This window comes from Anopheles stephensi, chromosome 2, assembly GCF_013141755.1.
Source record: "Anopheles stephensi strain Indian chromosome 2, UCI_ANSTEP_V1.0, whole genome shotgun sequence".
NCBI classification, from domain to species: Eukaryota; Metazoa; Arthropoda; class Insecta; order Diptera; family Culicidae; genus Anopheles; species Anopheles stephensi.
The window spans coordinates 43,006,746-43,024,657 of NC_050202.1; the positions used below are offsets into that span (position 1 = coordinate 43,006,746).

Here is a 17,912-nt window from a genome sequence, read left to right on the forward strand (position 1 = left end):
CAAATATTCCTTTGTCCATCGTTCCCACATCCTATCAGCTAAGTATTGCGAGCGTTTGAATTGATTCCTAAGGCTCTCTGTTAAACTATAAGATTTGCAAACCGCAGTACATGATCCTGGCGCTCTCAAGAATTGATTAGGGGTTAGTGATTTTGGTTCTAACGAGTCTTCCGGCAAATACGTTAAGGGACGAGAGTTAATCATTTCACATGCTTCTGCCAACGTGGTGAGCAGGATTTCATCCGTTAGTACCCTGTTGTCCCCCAGCACCCGCATCGCTTCCTTCACCGATCGCACCATCCTCTCCACACGCCGCCCATGCGTGGAGTTCCCGGTGGAGTGAAGTGCCACGATGTTGAGGCCGAGATAACCTTTTCGGCACACTCGTAGAATATCCGGTCAATCCGTTGTAGTTCGTTATCCGCACCTCTAAAACATGTGGCGTTGTCAGAAAAGATGTCATCCGCCTTCCCGAATTTGCTCTCGAACCGCCTAATCGCCATCAGACACGACTGGGTTGATAGAGTATGAACGACTTCGAGATGTACCGCTCTTATGGTAAGACAAGTGAAAACTGTCACCCACCGCTTTTCTTTACGACGCCCCACGGTGACTTCTAATGGACCGAGATAATCGATCCCCACTGCGCTGAATGGACGAAGACTGGGTGTCGATCTTTCAACTGGTAGCGGCGCCATTCTCGGAGTAAAAGGTTTACACTTGTAGACTCTACACCAAGTGCACTGACGACGTACCTCCTTGATGGCAGCTCGATGTTTCGGGATCTTAAACCGTTGTCGCATCTCGTTTAGCACAGTCTCACTGTTAGCATGACCAAACGACTCATGATAGTGTTGCACGATCCTTTTCGTTATTTCGTGTTGTCTCGCCAGAATGATCGGATACCGTTGGTCGAATGGAAGGTCGCGATTGTTGATGAGCCTGCTCTCCATTCGCATCACTCCATTCTCGTCTAACACCGGAGAGTATTTGTACACAACACTCTTCTTCTTAATCTTCCGTGCCACTACCGAGCTGTCGAGGTTGGCGTGCAGTATATCCATCTCCTCCGGGAACGATTCCCACTGCGATTGCCTAATCAGGTGGATCTCAGCTCTCTCTAACTCCTCCTTTTCTAGTGGTACTTTTCTTGCTTTAAATGTCGCTTTTAGATTTGTCGAAAGCTTTCCAGTTGCTTCTATGGTGTGGATTGCTTGCTTGTCTCTCTTTCTAACACAGTTGTCTACGAATCGGATGACATATGCCATAACACGAACCAGTCGTTGCCAGGTTGGTAGCTGTTGCGATGTGATTACTGAATGAAATAGGACTATTTTCCGAGTGTCTTCTTCGGTACTTTCTATCTCACCGTCAGCCACAGGCCAATGCTCTTCAGGCTCGTACAAAAATGCTGGACCGCTGAACCATTCTCCATACATTTCTAAAGGAGGACCTTTCCCCCACTTGGTCATAACATCGGCAATATTCAGCTTAGTTGGCACCCATCTCCAGTCTTTTTTGTTGGTTAACTCCCATATTTCTCCAATTCGGAAGGCTACAAATTGGACGAATCTATGTTGCTCCGAATTGATCCAGCTGAGAACCGTCTTGGAATCTGACCAGAAAGTGCATTTGTCGATCTTCAATGAATGGGTCTCTAGAATGGTGTGACTAATACGAGCGCCCAATACCGCAGCCATTAGTTCCAGTCGAGGAATCGTTTGTCTCTTCAACGGTGCAACTTTACTTCGAGACATAACGAGTTTGCAACGTACTGTGCCTTCAGCCTGTATTCGGAGATACGCTACACACCCGTATGCGTGTTCACTGGCGTCAGTAAATACATGGAGTTCAACCGATTCTATGGCATCTGAATGTGTTGTGTCAAGGTAGCATCGAGGTATTCGTATAGTTTTTATGTTCTCGAGAAGCTCTATCCATCTGTGCCACAATATTACCGCCTCCTTATTTATCTCATCATCCCAATCACATCTTGACCTCCAGAGATGTTGAATAAGAATCTTGCCGTGGATGGTGAACGGCGAGATCAGACCAAGAGGATCGTACAATCCCATAACACAACTGGTAACAATTCTCTTCGTAGGCGTTACACCATCCTCAACGTATGGCCTTAAACTGTCTCGCATCGATGTTGAGAAGGAAAGCATATCCTCTGTAGGGTCCCATATAACACCTAACACTCTTTCGTGCAATGTCTCTTTGTCTTTGTTGAAGTGTATTGGGCCCACGTCCGTGTTCTCGCCAAGCTGTTCCAGGAATTCTTTCGAGTTGGAAACCCAGTTACGGATTTCAAAGCCTCCTTTACGATGCACCAGGGTGACTTCTTTTGCTAGTTTCAGCGCTTTCTCTACCGTATCGGTACTGTCAAAGTAGTCGTCTACATAGTGACGCTTTATTATCGCTTCTGCCGCTTGGGGAAATTGATCTTGATACTCACAGGCATTTCTATTCTTCACAAATTGCGCTGAGCAAGGGGAACATGTCGCACCGAAGGTGGCTACGTCCATCACATAAATACCAAAGGGCTCGTTTGGAGATTTTCTGAACACAAATCTTTGAGACTGCTTGTCCTCCGAGCGTATCTGAATCTGGTGAAACATTTCACGCAAGTCTCCGCCAAACGCAATTCTCTTTTCCCGGAAACCTGTGATAACCTGCATAAGCGGCACGAGTAGATCAGGACCTTTAAGCAACTCGGTGTTTAGAGATACTCCTTTCACGGTTGCAGCTGCATCCCATACGACTCTCACCTTGCCAGGTTTCTTGGGATTCACCACTACGTTGATCGGCAAATACCAGACGTTTTTGGACGGAGTATCACGCAAATCTTCTGGTGTAATACGATGTGCATAACCCTTTCTCTGATACTCTTCGATTTGCTGGCATAAGTTGTTGTGTAGCTCAGGGGTTTTCTTCAGCTTCGTTTCGAGTTGCTTAAAACGTCTCACTGCCATGGAGTAGCTTTCAGGAAAACTGCGTTCATTTTCTTTCCACAATAGGCCGGTCTCAAATCGTTCACCCACTCGTTTCGTTGTTTCTTCTAGCAACTCCTTAGCTCTTTTGTTCTCGGCAGAGTCATTTGGTATCGTTATCACAGATTCTTCCAGCTTGTAATGTTCTCTTATTAGCAAATCAAGGTCTTCATTGGTCACGCTATGATACCCGATGTTGTTTTTGGTCGCACCAGACTTTGTATACCCGTAAACAGACCAACCCAACTTCGTTTTCACAGCAATAGGATCGCTTTCCTCTCCGGAGACTACTTCTAAGGGCGTGAACAAATGGATGTTGTTGAGTCCCACCATGATCTCGGGTCTGCCTTGGTATGATTCGATGGGAATTTTTCTTAAATGCGCGTACCGTTCTTTCAATTTTTCCCGATCTACACTTTGATGTGGTAGCTCTAGCCTTTCAACCGTTCGTGCGTCTTTTAGCGTCTCTTGCTTTGCTGAGCCTACAGATGATATTGTCAGATTCAGCCTTTGCGATTTGTCCTCTACTCTCTCAATGCCAGCAGTCCATCGCAGGGTGAGCTTCTCAGGAACGCCGCCAGCTCCGAGACGCTCCACCAATTGACGCTCTACCAGCGTTATAGACGCTCCTTCATCAAGAAAACAAAGAACGGTTAGTATGGTTCCATTATGATGGACATTTACCGGAACGACACGGAACAGCATACAGTCATTTGCATTTACATGCGCACTAATACCGTCAACCAATTTAGATCCTACCTGATCGTGTAGAAGGGGGTGGTGCATTTGGTCGCAATCACCTACGTTGCATCTCTTTGGTGCGAAGCACCTTCCTTGATGTCCGTTGAGACACAATCTACACAGACTGTACTTCGCCACAAAGTCTTGCCGCTGTCTTGTTGTCCACTCCTTAAACACCGTGCAATTGCGTAGACGATGATCCGTTGCTTCACATGCAAGGCATGGCTTTCTCCCTTGTTGTGCTGGCGTTGTCTGATGATGGCCTACCGTTTCCCTTCTGCGAGTGTCCTTTGGTTGCGATGATAGGGGCATGTAGTTACCGAGATCCAAAGTGGTGTCGAGAACTTCGGTCACCACCTCGTCAAGGAAGTCGGTTAGCGTTCGCAGCGATACGGATCCATGACCTCTCTTAAATCGTGACCAGGCCCGCTTGTCTGCGTCTGGGAGCTTATCGACCAGCTCCTGAATAAGCAACGGGTTGTGTAGATGGTCTTTCAACTGGACTGCTTCGAGATGTTCACACAACTCTTCGACGGCGTTGCTAAACGGCAGGAAGCTGGTTAGATCCGACGCCTTCGGAGCCTTTACTTCACGAACTTTCTTTAACAAGCTATGCAAGATAAGCTCAGGTCTTCCGTACACTTGCACCAGCTTCTCGATCACTCGCGGAACGGATTCCGCCGTTATCAACCTTCCGCGAACCAGTTCTAAGGCAGGTCCTTTCAGGCATTCTTGAAGCCGCACAAGATTCTCGTTATTCGTGAAGCCACACGATTTGTTCGAGGCTAGAAAGGCGCCGTAGAATCTTGGCCAATCCTGTGGTTTGCCATTGAACTCAGGAAGCTTCTGAGAAATGCCGTGTCGAGCACGCCTTTGTTCCTTAGTTGGTTGCACGTCCACACTTGTTGGTTCTACTTCTTCTTCTTCCTCACTAGAACTATCACTTTCCGATGAAGATACCGCCACTTGCACAGTTTGTTTCTTCACATTTCCATGTGCCTTTTTTGCGCTGCGAGTCACACGACGAGTTGGAGTTGTAACCCGGAACGATAGCTTTTTCTTTGAAAGGTTCTTTTGCCCAACACTATCGGCCTCGTGGCCGCCCTTTGTGGGTTTCTTCGATGGTCCTTTCTTCTCAGGCGTCACTTCACTCACACCAACACTACCGGCATCATGGCCGCTCGTTGACGCCTGATCCTCCATTTTGTTTTGTATGGTCTTTGTACGGAATCCACGCAGCCGTACTTTATTACCGAGTAGCACCTGAGGTCTTTACCGGTTTATACAAGATCACACGCGTTCTTTTATCGCACATACACACACTGTTTCATACGTCGCACCGTATCTTTCTGTTGTAGCACGAAAAACGCTTTTGTTCTTATAGCGTGTTCCCACGCGTTCCCGGTCTCTCTCACACACCACAATGATGTCTCTGCTGCGGATATTGCATCACAATATCGACACTATTTTTGAGAAATTTGTTGCGTATGCAACAAACGCGAGCCGTTTTTGAAGTTTTTTAATACTAAATCCATTTATTTAACTAATACGTAGCACAATAAAGGAAAAAACTCAAAAATAGTGGCCTTAGCGTCCTTTGCTTTCAATGCCTCTCTCGCTACTGACTTTCTGTCCGCTTTCTCAGTCCCCGTTTACACGTTGTCATGTGATCTGACCTGTTTATGTCTTTTCGTTCGAGGATTCAATTAGCTCACAATCTACCGATACATGTTCCATATCGCTAGCAGCGTCAACAGCCGTCTTTCTTCTTCACTACCGCAACGCGACTTGCAAAGTCTGACGTCGATGGACGAACAATTCCCTTCCTCAACCATTCCCCTACATAGTTTTCGACTGCTTCTTCCTCCGTTAAAGGCAAGCGACGGGGCGTATGCCGAAAAGGTGACGCGTTTTCTTCCAACACTATCTTCATTTGTATGGGACAATTGTCTTCGTAATTATCCACCACTGAAGCTTCGTATTGACTTTTCAGCGCTTGTACCTTGTCTCGAAACTTCTCCGGCACTTCCAGTTCTTGGATTTGTTCACAATCAATCTTATACACAGCACTTTCTTGATCGCTACCCGATTCCTCATTGTCACTTTTTTTCTTAAAAATCTGCACTCCATCGTTGGTTATAGCGTAACAAACACTTCGAAGAAAATTCATGCCTACCAGCATTGGAGCCTTCATCGAATTTGGAGAGACCACCAGCAAACCGATTTCGTATTCAACGTCATCGATGCCAATGTTTGTTACCAATTCGCCTATCGGCTTTTGTATGATTCCACCAAAACCACGCAATTGTTGTATGGATTGTTCCATCCTTTGCTGTACACACCCTAAATCTTGCAATGTGTCTTGACGGACAACCGACACTTCGCTGCCTGTGTCAATAACCGCTTTTATATTTTTTCCCCCCAACTGGACCATTTTTGTCGGTAGCTCAGCTTGGACATGGTTTATCAGGTTTGTACTTGTACCCGGTTGTTGTTTATTCCTTTGCCCACACTGATTCGCACGATGCCCAAACTCGTTGCACTGAAAACACCGTGGTCCTCTTCTTTGTTCTGGACAATTCCGTACCATATGTCCCATCACACCACAATTAAGACAACGTGCTTTTGTTGCATTTTTCACAGGAATTGTGTCTTGAACCGGCAAACTTTTGTTCTCTTTCTGCCCCGCGCGCTCGTGCCATGCAGATCTCACCGCACGTGTTTGTTTCTGCGCTGCACGCTCTTGCCAGGCAATTTTTTCTTTCAACTCTCTCACCGTGCGCGCTTCGTACAATGCCGCGCGTTGCGCTTCGCTCTCCGCGTGATAATAACAGGCAAAAATGGTTAAAATCTGCGGTTTTTCTTCTCCGGTTATAAAAACACGAGACTCGACCTTCGTAGTTGTCACAATTCTTCTTCTTTTTATTGGAGTTCGTGATTTGCTTGAATATAAATGTCAAGTGAAAACTTTCTTTAGCAAGCTGTTTATAATATTGTGATTCAGTACTTCAAAGACGCCTTTATGGCATCAACATTCCGGCCACCTTGAAATAAGGTACTTATTTCAACTCATCATTGATGGGTAGTAAGGCAATCCGAGTGACTGGCCTTGTAATGATCCTTCCTCGAGGTGTTCGTAGAGAAACCACACGAACAACATTGTCCTTGCCAGGATGTAGAGTTGTAATGACACCAAGTGGCCATTGGGCTGGAGGAATGTTGTCTTCTTTCAAGACAACAACTCTTCCTACTTCTATGTTGACGATAGGATGGCGCTTGTTGATTGTTCGTCCTTGCAATTGCTGAAGATACTCAGGGTACCACCGTGACCAGATCGACTGCAACATCTTTTGAGTGTGTTTCCAATGAGTTAAGCGGTTGTCAGGAATCTTGGTCAAATCAGCTTCGGGAACCATTTGGAAGTTTGAACCAACCAAAAAATGTCCAGGCGTCAACACCTCGATGTCTTCTGTATCCGTTGGAATTGGTGTCAAAGGACGCGAGTTGAGACACATTTCTATTTGTGTACATAAGGTCACAAAATCCTCGTAGATGATAGGCGTTGTCCCAAGTTCCTTTAACAAGTGTGTCTTTGCTGATTTGACCGCAGCCTCCCACAGTCCTCCAAAATGTGGTGCTCTTGGTGGAATAAACTTCCAGGTGATTTCATTTACCGCACACCAGCTGAAGATGCTCTCTCTCGCCTTCGGATTCGCCTTGAGCATGGTATAAAGCTCATGTAGCTGATGTGAAGCACCTTTAAAGGCTGTGCCGTTGTCAGAATGGAGTTGATCCACCTTCCCTCGTCGTGAGATAAATCTCTGCAAAGCCGCGATGAAAGCTGCTGTGGATAAATCACTAACAACTTCGATGTGTACAGCACGGGTAGAGAAGCATACAAAAATGGCTATGTACACTTTGCGTGGAACTGAGCGCCTGGTGTTAAACCTTACGAAGAACGGCCCACAGTAATCAACACCTGAAGCTGCAAATGGTCTTGTTGGCTGTACACGGCTTGATGGTAGGTCTGCAATTGGCTGAGTGATAAACGGTGGTCTCTTCTTAAAACACGTGATGCATCGGTGGTACGTATTTCGGATGAGATTTCTTGCCCCGAGTATCCAATACCTTTGTCGTAGTGTAGCTAACATAAGTTGCGGTCCCGCATGTAGGAGTTTGGCATGACAATCTCTGACCAACAACAATGTAAGTGGGTGTTTCGACGCTAGTATGATCGGATGTTTCGTTTCAGCAGGAACATTGGCGTTTCGCAATCGTCCACCAACATGGATGAGCCCATCATCTTGCAGTATCGGGTTGACCCATCTCAATGGTGAGGAACGAGGTAAAGACCGGTTGGACTTTAGGGCATGTAGTTCCTCAGGATACATCTGTTGCTGGTGGAGCAAACATAGGCATTTCTCTGCAGTCTTAAGCTCCTCTGTAGTCAGCCATGTCGAAAATACTTGCTTCTGGTGAGAACCTGTCTTCTTATTGTATTGGTGATGTTGCAAGTAGATAATGAAGCGTCGATAATAGGCTACAGCACGAACAAGTTTCGAAAACTTCGAATATCTGTTGAAGAGCTTCTCATAAAACGAACTAGCAACTGCGGTCATGGCAACAATTGTTGAGTTTCGACATTCTTCATTGACCACAGACATGTCAGTGTTAGGAATACAAGTACTAGGCCATTTGTCGCTTGTATCTGACAGCCAAGATGGCCCAAACCACCAACGGGAAGAGTGTGAGAGTTCGGTCGGATCCAAACCTCTCGACAGCTCGTCAGCTGGATTGTCCGTCCCAGGAACGTGATGCCACTGACTAACATCAGATGCTTCCAAAATCTGTGATGTTCTGTTTGCAACAAACGTTTTCCATCTTGAAGGTGTTGCTTGAAGCCACTGAAGAACTGTTGTTGAATCTGTCCAGAACATTACTCTTGTTGGATTACCCTTTACTGCTGTTAGAACCTTTGGTAGAAGTCGGACACATAGAAGAGCAGCACATAGTTCTAATCGGGCTATAGTGTGATGAGTGGATATTGGAGACACTTTAGACTTGGATACCAATAAGTTGGAACGAATGATGTTGTTGGCTACGACTCTTACATAACAACACGCTCCATATGCCCTCTCCGATGCGTCACCGAAAAAATGCAGCTCATATTCCTCAACATTCGTTCCAAAGATGTAACGTGGGATTTTCAGCTCTTTCAATAAATGGATGTTTTGATGAAATTGTTTCCACGCGTTCTGTAGCTTCAATGGTAATGGTTTGTCCCATTCGTACTGCTTCCCGTTTTCATCCGTAATAGACCATGCTTGTTGCATCATAAGTTTCGCCTTACACACCACAGGACCTACCAGGCCCAACGGATCGAAAATTTGAGCAACACAAGAGAGAAGCTTTCGTCGGTTCATAACAGGTGGTGGCAGTGGGTTTAAACTTTTGTAGCTGAAGACATCTTCTCGAGGATACCATGTAACACCTAGCGTAGTCACAGTGGCCTCTGCTAGTAGGTCATGACTTTCTCGTATGGCTAAATCTTCGTCAGCTATGTTGTTTAGAACGTTGTTCGAATTAGATGCCCATTTTCTCAAGATGAATCCGTATTCTTTCAATACTGACGTTATTGTCTGTTGTAGTGTACTAGCAGATTGTTCATTTTGAGCACCGGCCATAAAATCATCCACATAAAAATTGTTTTGAATAACATCGGAGATGGTAGGTTGCGACGATGATAAGTCAAGAGCGATTTGTTTTAGTGCACGTGTAGCTAAAAACGGTGCCGAAGCAGTCCCATATGTAACTGTTTTTAGCTCGTAACAACGTAATGGTTGATTTGCATTTGGTCGCCATAGGATCCGTTGAAGCGGTTGGTCTTCGGAGTCAATCAACACCTGGCGGTACATTTTTTCTATGTCTGCTGATAGGGCGACTGCATAGCTTCTAAACCGAAGGATGATAGAAAATAGGTCTGGTTGTACAGTAGGACCTACCCTTAAGATGTTGTTGAGAGAATAACCCGATTCAGTAAGACATGACGCGTCGAAGACCACTCGAAGTTTCGTTGTAGTACTTGAATCCTTCAAAATTGGGTGATGGGGCAGATAACAATGAGCGATCGCGTCATTTACTGGTTCTGGTACCAATGCCATGTGTCCCAATGTCTCGTACGATTTCATGAATTGACGGTACTGCTCATATATTACGGGGTTACGTTGCAGACGTCGTTCTGTATTGTAGAATCTGCGCTCAGCTATTTTTCTAGACTCACCGAGAGTTTCAGCAGGATCTGACGATTTAGGTAGCTTCACGATGAATCTGCCCTGTTCATTACGAACTGTTGTTGTCTTAAATAACTGCTCGCACGGATCATGATCTTCGGGATGCACACTTGAGGTAGGAACCGTATCCAGTTCCCAAAATCGTTGAACGCTTGCTTCTAACGTGTTTGGATGCGTTGCCACATTTGATGATTGTCGATTGTCAACAGGTTTTATAGGAACCGCGCCAGCTATTGTCCAACCGAATTTGGTGTTAATCAGTGATGGATGATTTGGCGCAATAGAAAGCCTTTCTGGACAATGTACCAACCAGTATGCTTCACAACCAAGTAAAATGTCGATAGGACCAGGTGTAGGGTACGGCCTACTCCGGGAGGGGGAAGGAAAAGGATAGACAGTACGGCCTTTGGTGGTGGTGGACCGGTACCGGGAGAGAATCAGCAGCGACCGTTGGACACTGCCGAACAGATCCACTGCTGGGGAAGGAATGGCACGAGTTGATGGTGAAACCAAGCAGGCCTCGTGCCAAGGGGGGAAAGGAATGGTGAGAACCGTTGGACAATGCCGAACTGGTCAACACCAGAAAGGAAGGAGAAGGAAGATGAAGCTCGAGCTCAAGGTGGGGTCGGAGAGCGCTAGAGAGTGTCCAATGTTGGTTGCCCGTCAAGGACCTTCAGAGGATTCTTTAACTGGACTACCTTGGGATGCGAAATAAATTTCAACTCCTAAGCTCTTTGCCGTTTGTCTCAGTCTCACCTGAATCGCATTTTATTTTCACATAGTCGCTCGAAGCAGCCGTGCTGTACTAGCGATGTTTAGTAAATTACATTCAGGTTCTTTATGGTTCCCTAATCGCACCATAGATGGCGCGACTCGTGTTTAAACAACCCCGGTGTAATGCGGGCGGTCTAACTTTAGGCGCGTTAAATCTCGAACATCCTGCCACCTTGAAATTGAGAAATTTCAATAATTTCCTACTGCCGTGGGTATAACGCATAACTTTACGCGAGGCCTAACTACCTTAGTCTTGGTACTGGTTTGCAGTGTAAATACCCTAGCCTTTCCATCCTTTCCAGGATGGACCTCAACTACTCGTGCTAACAGCCAAGAAAGTGGTGGTACATTATCTTCCTTGATGATCACTAACGTACCTGGAACGATAGCCCTTTCATCATCCTTATACCATTTCGAACGCGGTTGGAGTTGCTGTAAGTACTCCTTATGCCATCGGTTCCAGAAGTGACGCATTAGTTGTTGAACATGTCGCCAATGTGTCAACCGATTTTCAGGAACGCCCGCTGTCTCGGCATCTGGAACATGTTGGAGGTGCGATCCAACCAGGAAATGTCCGGGTGTAAGGGCCGTCACGTCAGTGGGGTCATCGGTCAGCGGTGTTAATGGCCGAGAATTGAGGCATGACTCAATTTCGGTCAGCAGCGTCGCCATGTCTTCGAAGGAGAGAGACGTTTTGCCTACAACTCGTACTAGGTGGTGTTTCATCGAGCGCACAGCCGCCTCCCAAAGCCCACCGAAATGGGGAGCTCGCGGTGGAATGAAGTGCCACGTAATCCTCCTGTCCAAGGTTCATGTCCGGATGCTCCTTTGATGATGTGATGAATGCAACAGCTTGTAGACTTCATTTAGCTGGTTGCTTGCTCCCTTGAAGTTTGTTGCATTATCTGAATGCAACTCTGCTGGAAGTCCACGGCGTGCCACGAATCGACGTAACGCTGAGATGAATGCTTCCGTCGTCAAGTTGGAAACAAGTTCGATGTGAATTGCACGAGTGGCGAAACACACGAAGATGGCTACATATGCCTTTGTAGCAACTGCTCGCCGGTATGCGCCTTTCACAAAAACTGGACCGCAGTAATCAATCCCCGTGATTGAAAAAGGTCGGTTGGAAGTCACTCTCGTCGAAGGGAGATCTGCCATTAGTGTCTCTGATGAGATAGGACGGGCACGGAACCAGGTGAGGCACTGATGATAAGTCCTTCTCGCGTGGTTTCTGCCGCCCAAGATCCAATATCGTTGTCGGCTCGTACTCAGCATCAGCTGTGGTCCCGCATGTAGCAGCGTCTTGTGGAAATGATCCATCAGCAGATGGGCTAACGGATGTCCGTTGGGAACCACGATAGGATGTTTGGTGTCCTCTGATAGCAATGCGTTGCTAAGCCTGCCACCAACACGAATGATGCCGTCTGCTCCCAGCTGCGGATGCAGCCACTTCAGCTTCGATGACGAAGAAATTGATTCCTTCCGTTGTAGTGCTCTTATTTCTTGTGTGAAATAATCCCTCTGCGCTAATCGGCACATTACTTCCTCTGCTTCCTTCAGGTCTGCTGTCGTGATACCAGGGCCAGTATACGATCGACGTTTTGAACAACGGTTGAAGTATTGAACCCAATACGCCATCATTCTTCTGAGCTTCGAGAACGATGAGTATAACGTGAAGACGCGATGGTGCGGTTTCTCGACAACTGCACAGGCCACTGTAGAGGCGCGTCTTTCTGCGGCAGCGTCGTCGTCAAATGACGATATCGATGATTCCGGCCATTGCTCTTCCGGTTGATTTAGCCATGGTGGGCCCTGCCACCATAACGGATTGTTGAGGAGCTCCTTACTCAGGCAGCCGCGTGATGCAAGGTCCGCTGGGTTGTCTATTCCAGCAATGTGTCGCCAAGCACAACCAGTTGTAAGCTGTTGCACTTGCGAGACACGATTGGCGACGAACGGCTTCCAGCAGCTTGGTGATCCTCGTAGCCAATGCACCACGGTGGTTGAATCCGTCCAAAATGTAGCTGGAGATTGCAACTCGACAGCTGACTTCACACGATTGTAAAGCAAGCTGGCTAATTGTGCTGCGCACAATTCCAGTCGGGCGATGGAGTGCTTGCTGCTTATTGGTGTCACTTTCGTCTTCGAGGCGAACAGTTGAATCGTGACGACTCCCTGTTCGTTGCAGCTCCTGATGTAACAGCATGCTCCATATCCCTTTTCTGACGCGTCGCAAAAGAAATGGAATTGGCTAGAGATGCTGTCAGGTCCAATTGCTACACGAGGAATGTGTAGCTCCTGTAGATGGATCAATTGGTTGTGGAAGTTGATCCATTGTCCTTGAAGGTGATGCGGTAGTTCGTCGTCCCATCCCCAGGGATGTTGCTGGTCCGTCTGAAGAGTCCAGATACGTTGGAGAAATTGCTTCGCCATGGCTTTCACTGGGTCAACAATTCCCAAAGGATCGTAGATCCTGGCGATGCAAGAAAGGACCTTCCGCTTCGTTATTGGCCCAATAACGTAGGGCGCGTTGATTTTGAAACTCATGTTGTCGGAAGATGAGTCCCAAACTAAACCAAGAGTTGCCAGAACTCCTTCGGCTCCCGATTCAGCAGATGGAATGGCTGCTAACTGCTGTTGGTCCACATGCTGTAGCACGGATGGCTTGTTGGAAGCCCATTTTCGTAGCTCGAACCCCGTCTTCGCGTACAATTCTGCCGTTTGTACTTGTAGGGATTCAGCCTCTGCCGGCGAATCACTTCCAGACACGAAATCATCCACGTAGAAGTCACAGGATCGCGCAGCTGCAGCCGGATATTCCTTCCCATGATCTTCTACCGTTTGTTGTAATGATCGTACTGCCAGGAACGGTGCAGATGCTGTCCCATACGTCACGGTGTTAAGCTCATACTCCTCGATGGGCTCGTTTGGTGAATTCCGCCACAGGATGCGTTGCAGGGATCGATCGGTGGGATGTACCAAAACCTGCCGGTACATTTTAGCCACGTCTGCTGTGAGGGCAACAGCCCTTGTACGGAACCGCATCAAAATGGAGGTAGCATCCTGTTGAATGGTCGGCCCGACCATTAACGTATCATTCAATGATACTCCCGTTGATGATTTGCTCGATGCGTCAAAGACGACACGGCACTTGGTAGTGGTGCTGTCGGCTTTGAAGACCGGATGATGAGGTAGATAGAACGTCTCAGCGTCCATCGATGTAGCTGCCACCTTGCTCATATGACCTAAGCGAAGGTACTCGTTCATGAAATCAACATAGGCTTGTTGAGTTTCCGGTTCTCTTTGAAGTCGTCGTTCTATTGCTAAGAACCTTCTTAGTGCGCTGGTCTTTGAGTCCCCAAGTTTGCCGATCATTTCGGCTTTCCGGGGAAGTCGAACCACGTATCGACCGTTGATGTCTGTGGTAGTTGTCGCTGTATAATGCTCCTCACACGCACGTTCTTCGTTGCTCCAGCTTGGTGTGCCGCTCACCTCTTCTAGTTCGAAGAATCTCTTCATCAAAGAGTCCAGCTCGTTGGTGTGCGTGACGACTGCACACATTGAAGATGACAATGGCTCCTCGATGATGGTGTTTCCGCTGACAACCCAACCAAATTCGGTTTCTTGGAGCGTTGGCATGTTGTCACCCAACGATAGCCGTCCGGTCCTCAGGATCTCGTAGAAGAGTGATGCTCCCAGTATCAGGTCGATAGGCGCTGGGTTGTTGAACGACGGGTCAGCCAGAACACATGCTTCAGGAATACTCCAGTGGCTGATGTTGATGTACTGTCGTGGCATTTCCACCGTCAGTTTGGGAAGCACTAACATTTCCACCGTTGCATTGTAACTGGAGCATCGGGAATGAATGGTAGTAGTCACGGTGTATCGCACGTTCGATCCTGCGCTGCCACCAATCCCTGACAAGGGAATGTTTACCAATTTGCGTGGTAAACATAGGAATTGGGCTAGCCTGCCAGTGATGAAGCTGGATTGTGCTCCGCTGTCCAGAAGAACACGTGCCGGATGGGTGACTCCTGCGCTGTCGGTGATGTTGAGCATTGCCGTCGAAAGCAACACAGTGGATGACACAACTGTGGTTAATGTTGTCGTAGCGGTTGTAGATTGTCTTCCAGTAACAGGTGATGGACCAGGTGTTACACGTGAGTTCTCCACATGAATCAACGTGTGATGCCTGCCCTTGCAGTGACGACACGACCATGGTGAGGGACATTTAGAAACTGCATGTCCGGTACCAAAACAGTTGAAGCAGCGGTTCAATGTTTTCAGCTTCTCGATCTTATCCGTAGTCGTCAGTATTAAAAACGTGGGGCACTTGTGTAATGGATGTTGCTGCTTACACAAAGCGCAACAGAGCTGCGGAGGGTTCGGAGTCGATGACACAAATGCCTTGGTGCTCGCTGGTTTTCCCGACGGTTGTCGTTGTTGAGGCTCCTTCGTTGCACAGCTTTCCAACACTTCCGTCTGCCGAGTGATGAACTCAAGAGTTTTGTACAGCTCAGGAAACTCTCCATGCTTTAACGAGCGTTCCCACAACTTCCGAGTTTCCGCATCTAGGCACGATGACAGAATGTGGGTGATGATGAGGCTGCTGGTTCCGTCGATGGGCTTCTCCATGAAGATGAGACCGTCAACATGCGCCTTACAAGTCTCGGCAAGGTGACGAAGATCCTTTGCAGACTCTCGGGGTAGCGCCTTGAGGTGTAACAACCCGGCGATGTGTTTGTCGACGATCAACCGGGGGTTCTCGAACCGCTGGACTAAGATCTCCCATACACTCTCGAAGTTGTTGCTGTTCATCATTGAGGCGTTGATTATGCCGGCAGCCTTTCCTGTCAACGCCTTGTTCAAATGATGAAGTTTCACAGCATCAGACTCATTGGCTCGGCTCATGATGTCCTGGAACATAGCCTTGAACTTTGGCCACTGTTCGTAGCTACCGTCGAACGTAGGCATCGGGATGTGGAGACGGTGTTGCGGCATTACGAGTTGTGCTGCCACCGGCGGAGGCTTGACGTCCATGCTCTGAAGAGATGCCGCTTTCACCAAATATTCGGCCTGGAACACTTCGTCCTCAGCGATGTCCTTGTCCAAATCATACGGTAGCTGCTCGATGAGTTGATTCAGCAGTGTATGTTGTTCAGCCTTCAGCTCTTCCAGCATTTTGGATTGCACTTGTGCAAGTGTTGGATCGGTCTGCATGTTGATCAGCCTTTTATGCACGACCTTCAACTTGATGCGCAACACTTGCACTTGCATGGACACTTCTGGTTGCTGCATTACTGCAGTTTCTGCTCCAGATAACTCCACGGTGTCCATGTCCTTTGTCGACGCACGTGTCACTGGCATGACGTTTCACTGCACTAGCACTGATGACGAAAATACACACTGATGCACAAACACCGATGACGAATTCGGAAACTGCTTGCAGTGCGGCTCCACCTAGTGGGCTGACGGTTGTAACCCCTCGCTGGATGAGCGCCGCTGTGGAACTAATTCGTCGGATAGTTCCTTCGATGACAATGGTGGTGCTGGATGAAGATGGCGACAGCTGGAGGGTTGGCGATGTAACTTCCCTCGCTCTCTGCGCACCGATGTGGACCCCATCTGTCCGATTGGTCCGTCGTTGAAGATGGTGACGCCTGGAGGGTTGGCGTTTGTAGCTCCCTCGCTGGACGAGCACCGTTGTGGAACTGATCCCTCGGATCGTTCCCTCGATGAAGATGGTGACGCCTGGAGGGTTGGCGTGTGTAGCTTCCCTCGCTCGACGAGCACCGATCTGCGCACAACTTGCAGTTGGTGCTGGATGAAGATGGCGGCAGCTGGAGGGTTGGCGTTGGAGCTTCCCTTGCTCTCTGCGCACCGCTGTAGAGCGAATCCGTCCGATTGCTCTCTCGATGACGATGGTGACGCCTGGAGGGTTGGCGTTTGTAGCTCCCTCGCTGGACGAAGCACCGATCTGCTCACAAGATGGCGGCAACTGGAGGACTGGCGTTGGAGCTTTCCTCGCTCGCTGCTCACCGATGTGGACCCAATCCGTCCGATTGGTCCGTGTAGACCGGCTGCTCACTGCACACTGAACACCGCGTTTACTGTGATCAACGCTCGATCGCGGACTGAGACGCGGCGATTCGCGAACTGGCACTCGCGTTGATCCGGTTCGAAGGACCAAAATGTAGGGTACGGCCTACTCCGGGAGGGGGAAGGAAAAGGATAGACAGTACGGCCTTTGGTGGTGGTGGACCGGTACCGGGAGAGAATCAGCAGCGACCGTTGGACACTGCCGAACAGATCCACTGCTGGGGAAGGAATGGCACGAGTTGATGGTGAAACCAAGCAGGCCTCGTGCCAAGGGGGGAAAGGAATGGTGAGAACCGTTGGACAATGCCGAACTGGTCAACACCAGAAAGGAAGGAGAAGGAAGATGAAGCTCGAGCTCAAGGTGGGGTCGGAGAGCGCTAGAGAGTGTCCAATGTTGGTTGCCCGTCAAGGACCTTCAGAGGATTCTTTAACTGGACTACCTTGGGATGCGAAATAAATTTCAACTCCTAAGCTCTTTGCCGTTTGTCTCAGTCTCACCTGAATCGCATTTTATTTTCACATAGTCGCTCGAAGCAGCCGTGCTGTACTAGCGATGTTTAGTAAATTACATTCAGGTTCTTTATGGTTCCCTAATCGCACCATAGATGGCGCGACTCGTGTTTAAACAACCCCGGTGTAATGCGGGCGGTCTAACTTTAGGCGCGTTAAATCTCGAACACCAGGTGTATGGAATGATGGATTCGCTAGTACAATGTTGTTGATATTCCACTTCTTGGTATCAACCTTAACTGTTGGTAACTCAGCTGTTGGAGAATCGATGACTAAGAAATGCAACTTCATACTAAATTGTTGAACACTGGATGATACGATTGCTTCGACAGAGCGGTTAATATTACTTTCCCGTTGACCGATTCCTGCGATACATATGTTTGCGTCTGTCATTTTGTTGGATAGTCGCTTGGCCAATGCGGTCGACATGAAATTCGACATTGAACCAGAGTCGAGTAACGCTCTTGCTTGATGAGATTTTCCATCATCATCGATCACTTGA

General features: G+C 48.0%; 2 protein-coding genes across 2 annotated transcripts in view; one reads left to right on the forward strand and one right to left on the reverse strand.

The window, feature by feature from the left end:
• Positions 1 to 17,912, forward strand: part of LOC118507506 (translin-associated protein X) — a 168,194-nt gene that overhangs the window by 69,938 nt on the left and 80,344 nt on the right. The window lies entirely within an intron of this gene.
• Positions 9,768 to 16,168, reverse strand: LOC118502373. Its single transcript, XM_036034593.1, has 2 exons — positions 12,070 to 16,168; positions 9,768 to 9,823 (listed from the first exon to the last, which is right to left on the reverse strand). Exons 1-2 carry the CDS (start codon positions 16,166 to 16,168, stop codon positions 9,768 to 9,770), a joined length of 4,155 nt encoding a protein of 1,384 aa, XP_035890486.1.

Bases quoted from the DNA above. Each gene is read 5' to 3' on its own strand.
- LOC118502373 (XM_036034593.1), bottom strand. From the start codon at position 16,168: ATGCCAGTGACACGTGCGTCGACAAAGGACATGGACACCGTGGAGTTA. The intron at 9,824-12,069 runs GTACGAGCCGAC...CCAATTTTGAAG, and splicing joins GGGACCACAGCTGATGCTGA to GATTCAAGTACTACAACGAA.